This window comes from Mytilus edulis, chromosome 7, assembly GCF_963676685.1.
Source record: "Mytilus edulis chromosome 7, xbMytEdul2.2, whole genome shotgun sequence".
NCBI classification, from domain to species: Eukaryota; Metazoa; Mollusca; class Bivalvia; order Mytilida; family Mytilidae; genus Mytilus; species Mytilus edulis.
Window position 1 is genome coordinate 3140733 of NC_092350.1, and position 20592 is coordinate 3161324.

Here is a 20592-nt window from a genome sequence, read left to right on the forward strand (position 1 = left end):
AATATTAATAAATACATTAACAGCACAGGCACTTGTCTCAGAAAAAAATTCCTATATACCTTAATATAACACTAAGGTATATAGGAAAACCATTTCTGAGACAATTAAGTGCCTGTGATTAACAGCTTTAACTCATAGTTTTCTGCACTTCAATGCACTGTACGTAAAGAAACTTTACTTAATAATCTTAATTGGCTTTCTGAAAACTTTGATTTATATACTAGCGAAACTGGTAATTTGCGGAAACTTGGAACGTTCCAATAAATAAAATATCAGAATGTTCAAATATGTTCAAGATTTAATTTAAGTCATCATCACAGAATAATATTATTTTTCAGTCTTTGCTTTTTATTTTAATTTTCCCCTTTCTTCTTTATATTTATAGTTTGTATATTATAAAACAATAATCAACTTTATATGGGTTTTGCTCATTGCTGTAGGCTGAACATATAGTTGCTTACTTTTTCGTCATTTGGTCACTGGTGGTAGATCGTGGTAAGCTGTCTCAATTTATTTTATCTACAATGCACGTCATAACATTTTGTTGTTGATAATGATAATAAAAAAGGAAAACTAAACACGTTAGATATCAAAGTCTGAAATGAATTTATGAATAAATTTCACTCTATTACAGTGTTATTAAAATTCATATATTCCATCACTGTCTGTGCGCTAGAGTTATCCTTCTTGACATAAATAAATGCAGTATCATAGGGTGAAATTTATTTTTATAAATTGTGACTTGGATTGGACACTTTGTCTCATATATCTTCTTATATCCAGTTTGTATAGGTTTTATGTTTCAATAGAGAATATATAGGATGAGAACTGTTGATTCGATATGACTGTACCATACTTTGTACTAGACAGATACAGTGGCGGATCCAGCCATTTTAAAAAAGGGGGGGGGGGGGGGGTGGTTCCCAACCCAGAGTAAAGGGGGGGTTCCAACTATATGCTCCCATTCAAATGCATTGATCGGCCAAACAAAAAGGGGGGTTCCAACCCCCGGAATACCCCCCCCCCTGGATCCGCCACTGCGATAACACCTTGGCCGGATTGAAACGTGCTACTGAGCTAACTATAGTTTAATGCGGCAGTGGCGGATCCAGGAGGAAGTATAGTCATTATAGAGGATGTATCCCCAAATTCGCTCGGTGTTGTATTCAAGCATTAAGTTAAAGTGTGTTATGCTTCATGAGTTTTGCTAATTGCTGAATGTGATCCGGTGACATATAAGATACAAATTGCCAACATCCACGTCAGTTGGTTTCTGGAAAATAGTTTTCTCATTGACAACCATACCATATCTTCTTATTTTGTATAGAGATATACATTTATTTGAAAGTTTAATTAGACTAAATTAAAAAAGAAAAATTAACAGTATGAACTAAAAAATAAAATACAAAAAAAAGGTAAATTCGATCCGACCGGCGAATGTTATGCCGTAGAATTGAATGATCAGAGACAGACGGACGTGTTCTTGTTTATGTAAAAATATTGGTCAAATATGGGTAAAAGATAAACCCCGATAATTTAAAACCCATCAGGCGAAAGTGTTTCTAAATTATTTATGTTGTTCTGTATATAATCTTTCCAGTTTTGAAATGAAACGGTTAGTAATGACAAAGATTTTTATTTAATTTATAATACAATTTGATATATTTTCTACAGTATTACTACTAATGAATGATTTTCCCGAACAATTATACCCAGCAACTGGAAAAAAATATTGTGTAAATGTCATTTAAATGTTGTGTAAAATGACAGGATAATCCAGTGAAAACTGGTATCATGGCGGAATCATTATCGCTAAATCTTTTCCAAAATAGTTCCCAAGGGTTTCGGCAAATTATCAGAAAACTGACAAGATCGTACCATAATGTCACAATTGTAGACAGAAAAACAAACATAAAAAAAATCTGTTCTCGAATAAATCTCAAAATATCACTAAAATGTCGAAAAAAGATCATTTACATCTAATGATATAATATAAAATTGTTTTTATATTTTCTTTTGAATGAAGCGAAAACATGAAAATGTGGTAGCACGAAATAAATTCATGTACATTGACAACGGAAACAATGAACGATATATACATATGAGAGCCTCAATGAAAATTAGACTAGTTCTTATTGAGTTACCCTCTTTAGATAAATAATTTATTACAATATTATTATTATTATAACGATACATGAAGTTGTATACTGTGCTTTATAGTTATATACATAAGGCCAGGAATGCCCTGTACCGTTAGGCGTCAAACGGCCATTTTCGGCTACCGTAAGGGTCGAATTGGATAAAGTTTTATCGTGCTTCGTCGTGATTCGTCACCGGTGAACATGAATTTGACAGCTAATGTTTCCTTTTTTACTATATATAAACAAACATTGTAGAAGTATCAAGTCGTGACATGTCTGACCGGCAGATAATAATAAAAAAAAATAACAGAAAAACCGACCTCAAAGAAAAATTCAAATCGGAAAATCCTTTATCAAATGTCAAAATCAAATGTTCAAACACTTCAAACGAATGAATAACAACAGTCATATTCCTGAATTGGTACAGGCATTTCCTTATGCAAAAATGGTGGATCTAACCTGGTTTTATACTTATAACTTATATTAAGACTTATTTTCATCTGATTTTTATAGTTCGTTCTTATGTTATACTATTATACCACTGTCCCAGGTTAGGGGGAGGGTTGGGATCCCGCTAGCATGTTTAACCCCGCCACATAATTTATGTGTGTGCCTGTCCCAAGTCAGGAGCCTGTAATTCAGTGGTTGTCGTTTGTTTATGTGCTACATATTGTTTTTCGTTCATTTTTTTACATAAATAAGGCCGTTAGTTTTCTCGTTTGAATTGTTTTACATTGTCTTATCGGGGCCTATTATAGCTTACTATGTGGTATGGGCTTTGCTCATTGTTGAAGGCCGTACGGTGACCTAAAGTTGTTAATGTCTGTGTCATTTTGGTCTTTTGTGGATAGTTGTCTTATTGGCAATCATACCACATCTTCTTTTCTATATTTGTACCTATATCCCCCCTTTTTTCCTTGAAACGTACCACATACTTCAAAAGTATTCCATATAAAAAAAGAAGATGTGATATGATTGCAAATGAGACAACTCTCCAAATGAGACCAAATAAGAAATAAATTAACAATTATAGGTCCCCTACCGGCTTCAACAACGAGTAAAATTCATACTGCATAGTCTTCAATTCCCGAAATGAAATCAATCGTCACAAAACATGTTTTAATATTTCTACATATTTCACTCATGGCCACAGGTCTGCACATGAAAGGTTCTGCTAAAAGCAAACTCGTTATTTTAAGTTTTTCTTTACAAGTACAGACAAGGTATTGTAGGAAGTCCGAAGACATTTGTTCCTAAAAATAATACCAGCTTCAAACCATCCCTATCAATTCATCCAAGATTTAACAGAGATCTAGAAGGGGGTTTAGGAAGGTGTGATGACATCCATATGCTTGTCTGCAAAGATGCTGGGGAAACATTATACCAGACGTACACATTATCTTGAATTCAATTTCATGGTTGGCAACACATTAGATAGCGTCACACTTTACGTTAAGAACTTCGGAATTAAAGAAGCATAAAATCCATTGGCATTCAATGTTTACAAGGTGTTTTGAACCAAACTCATGGTACATTTGTAAAGCCAATCCTAAATGAAAAGGAGTAAAAAATAAATTGCCACACAAACGATTGGCTCAACAATTGCTATAGCCTTTACGCAATTTCTCTGGTGCTATTTCCTGAGAATAGTCTTGGCTGAATGCAGTTTCATCGAGTAACCATAACATGAATTGCAATAAATACAAAGGCATTGACTGAATTGAAGAAGGAAGAGACAATTCATCCGAAGTTGGGTATTCTTCTGTAGAGTCTCGATGTCTTTTCTAAGTATACTTGCAGCGGAATGAAATATCTGTCCGTTATTTGTGTCCATTACAGTTGACATTGATATTTTGAGGTCAGTTTTTAATTGACTAACAGCTTATATGGCATCTCAAATAGTTATTTTGCTACTAAATAATATGTTATATTTACCTTGAACTAGTTGAAGTTGTTTGACAACTGAATTTCTAAAGAAATCAATGAGTTTAGACTGCATTTTACAAGTAGAATACTTTAATTTAGAATCAACCGGAAGAAAAGATCTATATTTATCAAGTAACGGTGTCACGAGGAATGACCATTAAATCGTTGTCAATAACCAAAATAACACCAGTAAAAGCAGTCTCGTGTTCTGAGATATCTGTTTCTACGGGTTTGGATTTTTTTTGGTTTTGTTTTGGTTTTTAGCAAACAATTTGTAATGCAACCAAGATGACAGAGTGCTTGAAGTTTAAAAGATGGACGGAAAACTATTTCAACTTCAACTTTATCTGACACGGATAATACATTCTTAATACGCTCATCTGATTCAAACTTGAGTAGTTTTTGATCTTTCTAAAATGCTTTGTTGCAATAAAATATACAAGCGCTCCAGTGGAACGACTGCATTCTAGAACGCGTACAAATACCCGAAACTGAGGGACAACAGTCCGATAATTGTATGTCGTCATTAAATATCAGATTAGAAGCTTCCTCGCTCTAAAAGGGGGAACACATAAAAAATTATGCTTACTTGTGTTACTTTTGTAGCATGAACCGCGATGATAAACTGCCTGCACGGAGTTCTTCAAATTAACAGCTATTGCATGAAACATCTTGATGTTCACCTCATCAAATCGACTTCCCTATACTGGTAAATTGACTAAAATTTCAGTCGAGTTTTTTTTGGGGGGGGGAATATTAAAGTCATATGAAACGAGTGAGTGGTGAAAAATAATGATTATCCAATTCTTGAACCAATGCCTGTATATATCATAAACTTATTTTTTAACTCGGATTTTTACGAGAAGGGTTACGCTCAGGTCACTATGCATACGGAAAATATGTCGGCGAATTGCTGAAGGAAGCAATTAAAAATAAGTAAACTTCTTCTAAATGTGAACAAATTAAAGAATTTTCCTCAGAAAAAAGTGTAAGTACATAAGTTGTATAATGAAAACTATCCATTTAGTTATAAAAAAACATATGCATATTTTTTTTTTTAATTTGAGGTTTCTTATGACTTTAAGCACTGCATAAAATCAGAGACATATATACACATGTGTATATATGTCTCTGATAAAATTTAACGACTTTTGTCTTTTCTTTGGGCTTAATGGAGCAAGTTGCAACGGACTTGACATATCACGGAATATTTACTGAAACTATCCGTCAATTATTTTTATTTTACAATAAGATTTTTCTGACAAAGTATATTTGATGTTTTATAACAAAAAAACATAGAATATAAACATATACAAACAAAGTATGTGCACTTTAATTGAAAATATGTGTAATATAATAGCGAAAAAGTAGTAATTTCATATATCAGTTGAGAGCAAATTATTGACTAATACACAAAATGTGACGGAAGGCAAGTGATTAAGTTCCGTGTTGTAATTGAAATTTTTTATTCCATTCTTTTTCAATTGATTTCTTCAGGTTTTTTTCATATTTTGGTTCCGAAATTTTTATCACTTATTGGTTTTATGAAATACAATATGCTTAAAATATAATGGGATAATTTTTATTACTACTATGAAGAAGAAACTAAAGTTTCTGTCTGAATTTGCAATTAAAATTACCTCAATTTTAAACAGTCCAAACTTCGCAAATTTTATAGATAAGAAGAAAATGAAATACTGATTAGAATATTTTAACATATAAAAATAGCTTCAGGAAACACTATTTCAATTAGATGTAAGTAAACATACACAATTTTTCATTTTGAAAAAGGGGGTTTGAAACTTTCTAATATACTACTAGTCATTAAAACAGCTTTTTAGAAAAATGTGACCGTACGAAATTCTGACGACAGGGCAAAAACTAAAGAAGACATATTTGTCTTTAAGTTAAGACAATTTTAAGCCGTGTGTTATTTGGGGAGATTAAACTCGCGATCTAGACGACTTTTTACACTTTTGTCACCGTACTATCAACAAGGAATACTTCGCTCCTAAAACTTTTATTTCAGCAGTCCGGCAAGACCGAACAACAAACTCCAAACTAAATGTAAAGTACAAACAATAACAATATATATAAGCACAATCAATTAAGGGATTAAGCAGATTAACAGAAGACAAATTAGAAATTACAATAGATTAAAAGAGTAATTAGTGCATTTAAGACCTTTGTCCAAGATTATGACACATAATCCGTGTAAAACACTTATGTCTAAATTTACGACAAAGTCTAGAATAACAAAAAATAAAGGCAAAACCTAAATATACATATTAAAACAATTGAAATATTAAAATGTTGTTTAAAAACTAATTTCATTGCACTGTCCAAATTGTCCGATCATACAACTATGCAGCATAACAATTATTATAGTTTCTACACAATAAAAAAAGTGTATTTGCCTATTTTTTTCAAAACTATTATCAAATCTTATCGAAACAATGAATATTATTCTGTTGAAAAATCACGCTGAAGACAAATTAATAAGCATAAAGATAATCTTGAGAAATACATTCTTAAGATTTTATCTCCCATGAAAGTGAAAACGTTATTGGGCGGTTCTCTCTTCCTTTCAATCAGATATTGATTTGCCGGTTGTTCTGTTTATTGAAAATTTCCGTCTCAGACACTCGGTAGTTCAATGTTTCTCGAATCGTACTCAAAATTGTATATCATTAATAATGCAGCTGGCTCTTAATCATTCTAGCTTATGCAATTCAATCTCATTTGAACGATGGTTTGCTGTTTCATCTATCGGGTCCATTTCTATCTCATCTGTACAATGGTTTTCGGTTCTTATAACTTGATTCATTCCTATATCATCAGTACATGTATTTCCCGTATCATTTATCATACTTTCGATTTGCTTTGCATAGTAGTTTGCGGTTTTGTTTATCGGCTTCATTTCTCTTTCATGTGTACAGAAGTTACACATTTTCTTGAAGATCAAAACTATTTCATTCCTCATTTTGGTTGACATAACGATATATATGAGAAAGTTCGACAAACATCCCACAATCGTAAATAGTGTAATGCTGGTCATTAGGATAAGAAAGCTAAATAACCTGTTGGCTAGATTACCAATGAATATATCATTTGTATGAAGCACGAGTAGCCATGACATTGTTTGATCATAGTTGGTTATCAGGTTTACAGAATACACCTCAGTATTCTTGAAATGACCAGCGATATACGTATAACACCACCACATGTACAGAATAATTTTTGGAACTTCTGTGATGAGAAATACCACTAGAACTATGATAACCATTACAACTGATCTTCGTTCCTGTCTTCTCTGTTCCGTCATCCGACCCCGAAACTTGTTAGTTAGTAATTTGTACAAGATATACACTGTAGACATCAGCATGATAAGACAGCAACATGTGACTAGAACGGTCTGAATCATCAGGTAATATACAGTGGAATACTGCAGTATTCCTTCTCCAACAAAATAAAAATCACATTTATCTGGCACATATCCTCGCATAGACCATTTAGACCAAATGCTAAAATGTCGTGGTATGCTTATTGTAATTGGCGATAAGAAGCAAACCACACTACAAATTACGGCTTTTTTGTTGGTCAGTTGATTTCTTGTCCATATTGGAAACCTGATGGCTATGACTTTCTGTATTCCTAGACATGTAGTGATCAGGTATGACACGCTGTGGAACGTAAAGGATGATAATGACAAATGATGAGACATTACACAATACGGATGAGACAAATAACAAACGTAAAAATCAGTATCCATGAACCTATCTTTTCCACAATGATAATTCGATTGAAAGAGGAGTTCCAGTCCATAGTAGAAAAATGCCGTTAGGAAATCAGCTACAGCTAAACCTTGCATAAGTATTGTGGCAGGCGAAAACAAAGTTTTACGACAGAGGATAGCAAATACGATAATGTTCATTAACATTGATGTATATGCTATAACAGTACCGACTTTGGATATGTCTAATAAATACTTATCTCCGTCAATAAAAAAGAAGGATGCATCCATATTTTATATTAAATAACTTAGCTGTATAACTAGTTCAGATAATTTCGAGAATATTGCTGATTCCACATTTTTACTTCTCCTTTATTATATGTCCCTTTTTTGTCATTTTATTTCTTCAGAATTTTTGTCATTTTCCTAAATTCACAATCAACTTTTCAAATTTGTTTTTTCTGACGTTTTGAAGTCAAATTTAAAGGCTTTATGTGTTGTTTTTTTTAAAGAATGAAAGATAACAAAATGTCGCTATATATGTTATAACGCTAAGATTTATTAATTTACAAATTACTTTGTCCTTTGATAAAATGTCATGATATATTTTTCATGTATTGCTGAACATTTGGATTATAGTGGTCAAATCCATTTTGGTTTTCGATGTATAATTTCATTGCGACGTGACTTTTTCATCGCTTGGATATTTATCTTCTTTATGTTTAACAAAAACATGAAAATGACCTACAGAGTTCACTTTGCATTACAAAAATATCCCGGTTGCGTATGTCAAAGCACATATCCTTTAAATATAATATAGAGTATACAATACCAATATTTCTTGCACATTGGTATATATCGCTTTGTAGAAATACATGTAGAGAGAAAATCACTTATTACTTTGAAAGCCCCCTTTTTTTGGCGTCTGTCCGATTTATTTGTACGTTTGTTTGAATTTTTAACTCACTGATGCGTGTATGTTTGTGAATTATGTTCACACAGATTTGGCCGCTGAATCCAATTTAATGTCACGTTTATCAATTATTTCTATTTGGTTTGCTCGCCCAATTTTGTCAATACAACGAAAGTATAAACAAATATCAGTGGGAGGTTCAGCTAGATGAACCCAGATTTAACACTTTATATTTTTTTTCTCTAAAAATTGCCTATACCAAGTCAGAAATATGAAAGTTGTTTTTTATTCTGTCCGTTGATTGATAAACAATGTAGTTGAGCGTTTTATTCGGTTAGGTTTTACGGATATCCCTTTTTTAAATTTACTTTCGAGATTAGTATTTTTTTAACACTTTTTTACGTGCAATGACATGAAAAAAAAACTTAAAATAAATACTCCGTCAAAAAACAGTAAAATATAGTACAAGCATGTTCCCTCAGATGCTATTTTTTTATCATTAAAAAGCTCATGTCTAAGTTTCATTGCAGTTCACGAAGGTTTAACAAATTAAGAGGTGTCTTACGTGCCTGATTTAAGTTGTTTTTCGTATTCGTGTTAACATGTATATCTATTATAAAGTATTTTTTATAAGTTTACTGTTTGCAAGAGTATGAATTATTCTAAATACTAAGGATTTTCTAATCCCAGGCAAATAACCTTAGCCGTATTTGACACAATTATTTGGAACTTTTGGTCCTCAAGCTCTTCAGCTTTGTACTTGTTTTGGCTTTCGAACTTTTTATATCTGGGCGTCAGGCGTATTAAATTTTAAGCCTAGTACCTTTTGATAGCTATTATATGTGTTTTTCTCTGTCCTGTATGTTCTCCCATTTATTTGTTCTAGTCCTGTCATGTAATGTTGTCATTTTAATATTTAACATTGCCATAAAAGTGGGAGGTTTGGCTAGCCACAAAACAAGGTTCAACCCACCATTTTTGTCTAAAATAAAACTGTCCTGTACCAAGTCAGGACAATGGCAAATGTTATCGTTTGGTTTGTTTCTGTGTGTGTTGCATTTTTATTTTTATTTTTTTCACTTCAGTGTTTCTGTTGTTTCTTTGTCGAAATGTACTATATTATATTGTTTATTTGCGCAATTCTGTCCTGAATGTTCTTGCATTTATTTGTGCTGTATCTCTGTCATGTAATGGTGTCGTTATAGAGTTATATTTAATATTGCCATTAAAGGGCGATGTTTGGCTAGCCACAAAACCAGGTTCAACCCACCACTTTTTCTTAAAATGTCCTGTATCAAGTCAGGAAAATGGCCATTGTTATATTATTGTTCGTTTCTGTGTGTGCTGCATTTTAGTGTCGTCTTTCTGTTGTGTCGTTGTTCTCCTCTTATATTTGATGTGTTTCTCTTTTTAGTTTGTAACCCGGATCTGTTTTTTTTTTCTGAATCGATTTATGAATTTCGAACAGCGGTATACTGCTGTTGTCTTTATTTACGTACTGATCCTCATGTTGTATGTAGATGTTAACTATAATATTTTCAAAATTTTGCTCGATATTGTCATTTGATCCTGAACAAGTTTCAGTCTAAATATCATAACAGGTTTGATAAGTCTTTAAAAAATCTTTAACCACAAACATTTTCTAAACGGATCTGACGACATTGGCATACATGATTGCAAATAAAACAAATTTCCAAAGTACGATTGCTAATAAGACATCTCCCGATATATGACCAATGGTATGAGGAATTACAGATCACTGTACAACTTTCAACAATGAGCAACATCCATACCATATAACACTAACGATACCAATTGAACTGCCTTAAATGTACATTTCGAAATTTTAAGTCAGTGATGGTCGAGGCTAAAACGTATTACACACATTGAAGAGCTGATAAATTAAGAGAGCCAAAAGTAAAGCAAAAATGAAAATAAATGGACAATTAATCAGAGCTATGCATAGGGGAGATACATCCCCCAATTAAATACTAGTAACAGCACAGTTCAATAAAACAATGTCCGTATTTTCAAACAATTATACCCCAGTCCTCTTTTAAAAGAACAAATTTTACAGCATCAAATGGGCAGTTCAGCTAAAACGTCCCCTTATGAAAAAACTATTCGAAAGAAAAAAACAATGGCTTATTTCGTTGTAACTTAATTGAGCTGAAGGATTTTAGTTTAGCAAAAATAGAAAAGAAAAATTCGTAAGGGTTCCGCAGAACCCACTGTCTCACCTACTTTTGCTGTTAGTCACAGGTTCAACTAAATTGGGGAAACATTATTAAAAGAGGCTTCGCTGCAGTTGACAATGTTTCCCCGGAGTACCAATCTGCTCTGTCACCCTCTCAGCGATGTGTTATTTATATAATGACGAACCTCTTGGCTTGATGGTTAATAAGGTAACAGTCCAAGACAACTCGAACATTTTTACTCCCGAGACGACAGTGCTTACGGTATTGCTAAATTACTGCTTGCTTAGCGGAAATGACAAATTTCTATTTTCAACCTTTGGTTTTATCCAGTCAGGAATCAAAAACATAGCATACTCACCGCAAGAATACCGAATCATGCAGTTGAAAATGAAAGAGAAAATAAGGCAAAGAAAGTCTCTTCTGAATTAAATGAAACCTTGCTGTACCCACTCTTCAATGACATTAAATTATGCACTTTCAATATTTGTATTCTTGCTATATCAGCTTGAAAAGATGGTAGACTTTTAACAAACTTCATTAAAAAAATAAAATTACTACCTTCTAACTTTAATTTATACTGAACATGCTGAAAGCAAAGTCCAGAGCGTTTAAAAGAGGCAACAATAGTCTTAAGATGTTCAAAACCTGTATTGTCATGAACATGCATGAAATATTTGCCACTGGATGTTAAGTAACCAGTAAATCCATCTTGAATAGAACCAGTGTGTTGAAGGGTCATTGTCTTAAGAAAGGCTGTGTTGTTGTATTTGATGTTTAACGCTAGAACAACAATTTTATTTGCTATCTATTGATGATTATATGTGTAAAATAGAACTTGATGTACAAATGTTTACAGGCCTAAGCTAGGTTGCTTTGAAAATAAAAATTGCATTGATCTTGGTAATAAAGTCTGAAAATAACACATGGAAATTATAAAACTGATGAATTTATTGTTTAAATTGACAAATGATTACAAATACATTGTTCTATGAACTCTACTCAATATTTTTTTTACTTCTAATGACACAATAAAACTTGTGACTGAACACCTACTCTGTGGACTTAGTCCTATAGTAATTCTATTGAATTATTGCAGTCTGAATAATTGACAGACCTTTTTTCAACATATTTTAAATACTTTTGATTTGTATTAGGGCAACAATGTGCATTTTGGTCATTTTGTAACCTTCTTATTGGTGACCTTTTAGCTAAGAAATTTTATAATGTGATGAAGTAAAACAAGTCAGGGATAGTTGGTAGCCTATTGTATTTTCAATTATTCTTATTGCAAACAAAAAGTTCACATAAGATGGGTTCCTCTGGATAGGACTCTTTTAAGTTTATAAACTTTGAAAAGTCAGTAACATGCATCTACCAAACAAGTGAATAAAATTGATTGTCTGTTAACTGAATCAAATGTGTATAGATGTGTAGGATCGATGGCTCATAGTAAAAATATTTAAATAAGTTTTATCATTATTCAAAAGGCAGGCATTTGAAAAGAACTGGAACTATGAAAACTAATTTGATCCTTTTCAAATTCCAATGAAACCTTAATTCTTCTAGTTGTGAGATAAGTAATGTCTTCGACTGTTTCTTATCATGTTGAAATACCAATAGCTATCTGAAGAAAACAATAAAGAGTAGCATGCTTTTAAGTCAAAAAAAAATATTTATGACTATGTCTTTTTCTTCCGAAATTACCTAAAATAATAGAACTTTATATAAAACAGAAAAAAACATAAAATTATTTAATTAGGATGTTTAGCCTAGATTGACTGTTGACTTCTGTGTAGCAACATTTTAGTACCAGTTTGACTAAACTTTGGTTAACATTTACTCTATCTCTTTAGAAGGATGTTTGTGTTAATGAAATAGAAAGTACTATAAAGTTAATTAACAAGTTGTTACTGCCAAGTAGTCTTTTACAAAAAAATCATTCAGTTCGACTAAGTAAGGTTTCACTGTATTTCGAAAAAATTAAAAGGATCAATTTTTCAATGTGATAATACTTCCCAGCTTTGTAAAACTGTGAGGATATTAATGTTCTCAGACAAGGTGATACATTGCCCTTCCTGATGAGGAATTTGCCCATCAGAAATGTTAAATCAACCTGTCTAATTTACACAATTTCTCTATTGAGCTATGTAATCTGCTCATTTGAGACAAATTTTCCTGTCTGAGTTGGGGTGCATGTGTTCATATATAAATAAGCATATAATTAGATGACTGCATACTTGTTTCTATGTTAAACAGTTATAAGATTGTGTTTTAGTAATATCAATGATTGTATTTGTCAACTGTTGAGGGTTTTTTTAAATGTTATTACCATTGATTTTTATCTGTACATGTTACAAACAAAGTAACATTGGTTTTTATCTGTACATGTTACAAAGTAAGAATGATGGGATGGACAGATGCTGCAAAGGATGTCACAATCAATTACTGACCATCTAGAAAACCAAACTGACCAAATGACACGCTGATTTCTTATTATTGGATATGAATGTGTTTGCACCAATTAAAACAACCAATGTGGAACAATGTGTAAGTGTATGACAAATCATAAAAATAAAATGCGGTACATGGTAAACACTGTAGGATTTTCAGAACCTGACATTCTGGATACTGTTTAATATTAACCATTCGTCTATGTTAAAAGATTATTTTTTGGTGAAATGTAGAAAAACTGGAATATCAAAAAGTAAAACAAAGGGAAAACTGAAGATTTGCTATAAGTCCAAGGGAAGTAATTTGAAACAAATAAATTGAAAATTCAATTTGATTAAAAACCGAGCTGAAAATCATTTTAGATGACTTCAACATTTAAACAAAATCAAATTTACCGACAGTTTAATAATAAAAAAAAGGGATGAAAATCCAGTGCTGTTACTTCCTCTTAAAACAGTTTTACCAAAACAAATTATAAAACTTTAACTACTTCAAATATCAATTACAAAATTGGACCTTTTTTTTTTTAAAGAAGGTTTAAAAAAAAATTGCAATGAACTGAGGTCAGGCTGTGTGTCCAGCATACAGCAACATTTCTTTTGATGATAGAAGATTGAAATTAGATAAATGGAACTTCATGAATGCTGTGTTTTTTAATTTTGTATTTTATTCATTTTTTTCTTCTTTATACACATACAAATGAAATTCTTGTATGTGTGCAATCAACTACAATTGACAACATGGACAATGTAAAAATACAGTAACGAAAAACATTAGTTTTTATATTAAAAAACTAAAACATGTTTTAACATTTTTACACTGTTCTGGGTATTTATACCTTAATTGATTCTATTGCAAGATTTGTTTCTGTTATTGCAGTTACTTGTTATTGTACAATGTTTTATATGGTGACCTTGACCTAAGAACAATTTAAATCTTAAAAATAACAAATTTATCAAAAAAGTGCTGACTATGGTCCTTTACTCTCATGAATGGTATCAGTCTGTCATAACATAAATGGTACCAGTTCATCATCATGATCATGAAATATACAATAGTTTTCTCAGTTGTCAGACTTATTGTTCAAATAGTTGCATAAAATTTGTAATTGACAAATCTGAAGCTTTAAAATTTACAATGCCTTCAGCAATCAGTTCCAAGTTTTATATATATATACTCCTACAACAGTTAATGCCCCAAGTCCTAAAACAAACATCATCTGGTTTTTTGGTGTTCCAAAATATTCTTCAATGGCTTCCTACAATGAGAAAGATAAACAAATGTTTACTTTTTATGAGAAGCCTACCGGTATTGTTCATACAACAGAAAATGTCTTTTGTTGTACTGAAAAAGACATAGTTCACAAATAGAAGTTAGAAAACAAGTTAGATGAACAGAAGTACAATTTTTGTACACAAAATTGAGACTAGAAATGGGAAATGTGCCAAAGAGACAACAACCCGACCATAGATCAGATAACATGTATTTGTTGTTGAATACTTTCTGAACAAAGAAATAAACAGTATAATCTCACTTTTAGGATTATTTATACAACGTAGATTCAGCAATAAAAGAAAAGTTTCCTCATTGTGTGTGTTATATTTTGTTGTCAGTTTATTTTCGATTATGAGTTTGACTGTCCCTCTGGTATCTTTCGTCCCTCTTTTTTATATAAATAAGGAGATTTGATGGCCAATGGACAACGTAAACTTATCTATAGGCAACAGGACAAAGATGTCTTTTAAATAGTTTAGAATTGAGTTCTTAAAGTACTGTTTTTTCAGTGTTGATATTGACATGATTGATTTTGAAGATCACTTTTTAATACTATATAATATGAAGTAGCCTTCAAAAATTGAAAGCAGGCAAGCCAGGCATAGTTTAAAGAAATTTCATAAAATCCACAATACCATTTATAATGTTCAGTTATAAAGAAAGTTATCGTGGTTACTAATACTTACCCAACCCCCTCGTTCTATTATCCAGGGGGCGACATAATCTGTTATAAAGTTCACCACCCAATTTATTATTGCTCTTATTAATGCTATTTTATTCAAGGCCTGTAAAAAATAAATAAATAACGTGTTTTATATCCTGTTGATAATTAATCTATTATTAACAAAAAGTGCTTACCAAATCCCTTCATTCTGAAATTATATCTTATGCAGTTGTACAACCTTCTCAATAACAAGATGTGTTTTGTTGTTTTGACAATTTAAAGTTTGTTATCATGCTAGCACCAACAAATTAACTTTCAATAAAATACATAATTAAGGGGCAACAATCCAAACAAAATATAAAATGCAATATGAATGTTTCTGGGGGGGGGGGAGGGGGGGGGGGGGGGGGGAATTGTAAAATTCTTATGTATTCTGATAATATATTTTTCTTCATTCAACTTTATTGTTTTACAGAAAAGCATCATGTTCATAGTAATTAATTTTTTCAAAAAAACCTCAGAAATTTTATTCAGACTAGCTGGTTCAGTGGTGTCATAAAGTGTGTCTAAGTGAACCATGAAACATGTACATGGCAAACATTGAAATCCCTGACATCATTTAGGACCTAAGTCACGACAACATAATATCCTCACCTTGACTACCATTTTATAGGCAAAATAAAATAGACTGCCTACACGTCCCCAGTTATAAACTCCATCTGAGAAAAAACTCTTGGCCACAGTCAGGAATGTATCTGTAGTTGCTTCTGGAGAAACTTGTGAACATAAACTGAAAAACAATAAATTCTGGTATCAATAACAAGCTTACATCATCAGCATGATATTAACTGTTCGTGTAAATATCTTTTCAAAACCTAGCAACAGTCATAACAAACTATTTTTACTCCATGATGACTTTTTGTTTACCTCAGTTTTTCTTGATGTGTTAGTTAATCTATTCATTATGAAATTCAAGGCTTAGAAACATCTGCAACAGCACAAGGGGGGTGATAATAAGCATTCATATAAATCATATGTTTAACCCTACTACATCCTTTATATCCCAAAACAGGAACCTATTGTTTGTTGCTCTTCATCATATTTGTTTTTTGGCTTATTGTTTTGTACAGTCTGTTCTGGTGTTGATTTGCTGAACTACTGTTCCAAGTTTAGGGGGAAAGTTGGGACTAGCTAGCGTGTTAAACCCTGACACACTCTGTATGTGCCTGTCCAAAGTCAGAAGATTGTCTTTGGCTGCTGTTTATCATGCTTGTTTTTCATTTATGTTCTGTACATAAGGTTGTTGAATTGTTTTTCTCTAGGAGAATTATCTCATTGGCATTCATACCACATCTTTACCATATTTATATTAATAAGGTTTCAACTAGATTTTCTTTTTATTTAGCATGCTAATACATGTAGCTGATGACATGTAAAACAAAACCCACCCATGCTTAGAGAATTGTTTTGTGTGTGTAAGAAACACAGGTTTATGCAACATTTGTCTGTGTGAATAGAATAAAAATCTAGTTTAATGTAAAAAGGTTTAGATATTGGATGAATATATATATATATGTAAAATGTGTTATCATGTTTATGTTTATGCAATTTACCAATTGTTGAAAATTTTTAAGAGCACTATTGATTAAAACACTTGTACCCTTCAATTTTTGTTTTGCAATTGGCACTTACTAATGAACTTTTCTTCATTTATCATGTTTATATACTATACCTCTGAATGTTTTCATTTTTGTCTAATTCATCTCCTATACATCGTAATGCTCGTCCTATTTCTTGAATGTGTTCTAATGGTGGACCTACAAATATAATCAGCTTATGTTATAACTTTGATCATTGGGTGATGTTCATGAAGGTGGTTTCAAAAAAAAATTATAAACAAAAATTCGTTTATATGTTAAAACATGTACGTACGTCTGGTGATTTGGGAGAAAGGGTACATACCTTCAGTTTAACAGTCTTTAACACAGTTTAAATTTGGGGGTAATGCTCACTTATAATACCCTTCCATATATACAAACGTTTTTTTTTGGTAAACAGGGAGGTGATAGGTGATTGATGTAAAAGCACATGATATCACGACATAACACGCTAAAATAAAGAGTCTATCAAATTTCAAGAAGCTCTGACAAACATATCTGATATATAATTGGTGATGAAAAACCATCGTTCAAACATACAGAGGAAAACATTTGACATTATTTGTAGCTTGGGGTATTATAACAAGGTCTTTCTTCTCTAACCTGTTGGGGTACCTGGCTTTGTAGCTGGGGGTATAATAACAAGGGCTTTCTCTGACCTGTTGGGGTACCTGGTTCTTGAAGTTCCTCGGTAGATGGCACTTGTTCCTCTCCTTGTTCACGAGATATTCTGTCGTGGATGAAGTGGTTCAACAATACTCTAGCTTGGTTACCTATGTCATCTTTACTTAACTGTCGCTTGTATTCTCTTGGCATTTTTTCTGAAAGAACAAAAACATCAATTTATTTCTGGTCTAAGCATTCTTTTCGTTACTTATTCAAGAGAGGGTTTAGTATAGATCTATAACAGAAATGATAGAAGGCAAAGCCAAACGGATTTAAAATAGAAACATATATAATATAATGATAATTTCCATGCATACGGTAGTGTCTTTTTTATGAGATATGCAGTACTAATTTAATATGTTCAACTGCATACCTAATATTATTGTCTTACCATTATCATGATTATATAAAAAGAAGTTGTGATATGATTGCCAATGAGACAACTCTTCACAAGAGAACAAATGACACAGAAATTAACAACTATACATGTAGGTCACCGTACCACCTTCAACAATGAGCAACATTAGTCTGGTTTATTTTAAACTGACCTTCGTAAACTAATTACCTAACTTTAAAAGTAAAATATGGAAAATATTCTAACATGTTTAATTCAATACACTATAGCTATGATAACCAGGTTGGGCAAATAATCTCTGTGAATGCTGTGTAAAAAAAAATCTTACATTTGTTAATCACAACATGCACAAGATAAAATGTCTGACATAATAAAGGAAATGGATTGTTGTATGAAGTCAAAAATAAAGTTTGACAAATTATCTGGTCAAGTGACAAGTGTTGCAAATCCCAAAATAGCAATAGCATATAAAGTTTAATATGAGGCAGGCATTACCTGTGAAAGGGGAGGAAGTATGAATGAATTATTTTTTTTGCAACTTCAAAATCTATTGAAAAGAAAGGGATATATACCGTACTGTTTCTGATTTTGGTTCTGTTGTTAGGGATTTTACTTGTGACGTTATTTAAGTTATGACATCATGTTCAATGTAAACAAAGAAATGCAATCATCAGATAACGTTTATTCATATCAAAGACAAAGAATTATTAAAAATGAAATTGGTATTGTGTTCCTCGAGGTCCTCTATTTTACTAGACTACTCAAAGTCTCATAACAACAAGACTGGAAGAAGGAAGTAGATGATTTCTGCGTTCTGTGCAATTGTAGAAATTAAAAAAAGTGACAAAAAAATATTAACAATTTTGAGTTCATTATAGTAAAATGAAAATTTCGGGAAATTTTCCCGAAATTTTTTTTTTATCTTTTTTTATTGATTTTTCTACTGTAATAGGGGACTTTGTCTCCATATTATTTTTTCTCTCTGATTTTCCAGATTATACACATTATCGCCATTAGATATACACATTAGATCTGTTCCGCTTAACCCAGATGAACTTTTGATGTCATGCAACTATCACATTTCCATTGTGGTGTTAGATATTTTCTAATAAGACGTCAAAATGTGGAAGGACCTTTGCGACGTCCAGTAATGGCAGACAAATAGCAATATGGGGTGTATTGCAATGACAATGAGGCTTTTACTTGTTTTAAAAATTTTGGGTCTAGTATTGGATAAAAACTACACATGGGATATTCAGTGACCAAGATTCAATATTAAAGTTAAATGCGAGGATATATATTATATAACTTGCCAGAATATTCATCATGTTTAATATGGGCAGTATATTTAGTGTGGAAAAGGAAGACTGCGGCCAAAAATTATACAAAATTGATTTACTAATTGATAAAATTTCTGCGAGAGAGAGTGTAACAATAATGACAGACTGTCAGCTTACTGGAAAGTAAGGGGTTGTATGTTCCTTGTGCTGCTGCCATTTAAACTAATGTGTTTTCTGTCCGATTCGGTAAAATGTTGAATTTCTTTTCGACAGTGGTAACCTTCATAACTTACTTCCGGCTTTAATTCTAGGTCGACGATACGTTTGGATTTCCAGGTAAGACTACTAACCGAAATAAAAGAATAAGCAAGAGAGGAGAAGAACGGAACGGTCTTACTAATAAGGGACAAAATGAAAAATAAAAGCGACAAGAAAGTTAATTTACAAATAGATCTATTGAAAATAAATTATCTGATTATACCATAAGAAAAAGAGAAAAAATGGCAATTGAAAATTAAAAAAATATTATAGAAATGACCCCCTTTTTCTCCCTTTTTTATCATGTACATGTACCTTAATTTTGTTGTTTTAATTTTTTTTATCAATTATGTAGATATTTTAACCGTTTGTCGTGTCAAGACAAAAAAAAATGACAATTGAAAATTAGTAAAAGATGGAAATGATCCCCCTGTTTAATCGAAACATCGACACCTTTCACTGTTTTTTTGTTGTTTTTCTTCAGTTTTTTTATCAATGATGTAGATATTTTGACCTTTTGCTGTGTTAAGACAAAAAAAATTCTGCTTAGAATTTATTTGTATATATGCCGACTCTACATATGTATTATTTCATTCCTCTATACACTATGCTGTCAACTGAAGATATGAAGAGTAAGACATATATATATATATATGTCTTGTTCAAGTTGCGATTTTGTACATATTATTATAACATAAATACAGAAATATAGTACACGAACATATAAAAGAACCTTGTACATGTTACAACATGTACAAGATAATGCTTAAAAATGGTTTCAACAAATCTATTAATTTAGAATAATTAATAAAAAAAAAAATTAACGCTAAAATTTGTTTTCCTGTCAATAAATTATACCTCTTGTCGCTAATTTAATTCTACTTGTCGTTAATTTGTTTTTTCCTGTCGCTCATTGACGCTTCCTATCGCTTATTGGCGCTTCTTGATGCTAATTAGTGAGACCGAACGTACATCTAACCATAGATATAATACATCTATGATCTAACTATTTAAAGAAAACAAATATTTTATTGAATAAAAAAAAGACCTGCCAAATATCCAGATTCATAAGGG

The 20592-nt window shown here is 31.8% G+C and overlaps 1 protein-coding gene across 5 annotated transcripts; it reads right to left on the bottom strand.

Annotated features, from left to right (window-relative positions):
• Positions 1–11841: 11841 nt before the first annotated feature.
• LOC139529743 (apoptosis regulator BAX-like) lies at positions 11842–19604 on the bottom strand. 5 transcript variants are annotated; one of them, XR_011665884.1, is made up of 9 exons: positions 19438–19594; positions 17631–17780; positions 17034–17118; positions 15956–16091; positions 15324–15422; positions 13271–14620; positions 12813–12986; positions 12643–12752; positions 11842–12473 (listed from the first exon to the last, which is right to left on the bottom strand). XR_011665884.1 is itself a non-coding variant. In XM_071325613.1 (6 exons), the coding sequence occupies exons 1-6, from the start codon at positions 19475–19477 to the stop codon at positions 14513–14515; spliced, it is 630 nt and encodes a 209-aa protein (XP_071181714.1). In that variant the 5' UTR covers positions 19478–19604; the 3' UTR covers positions 11842–14512. The 5 variants fall into 5 exon arrangements, 2 of the variants coding, with proteins under 2 accessions (XP_071181714.1, XP_071181715.1); XR_011665883.1 differs by having other exon boundaries at positions 17619–17780; XR_011665882.1 differs by having other exon boundaries at positions 12813–14620; positions 17619–17780.
• Between the last annotated feature and the right edge of the window lie 988 nt (positions 19605–20592).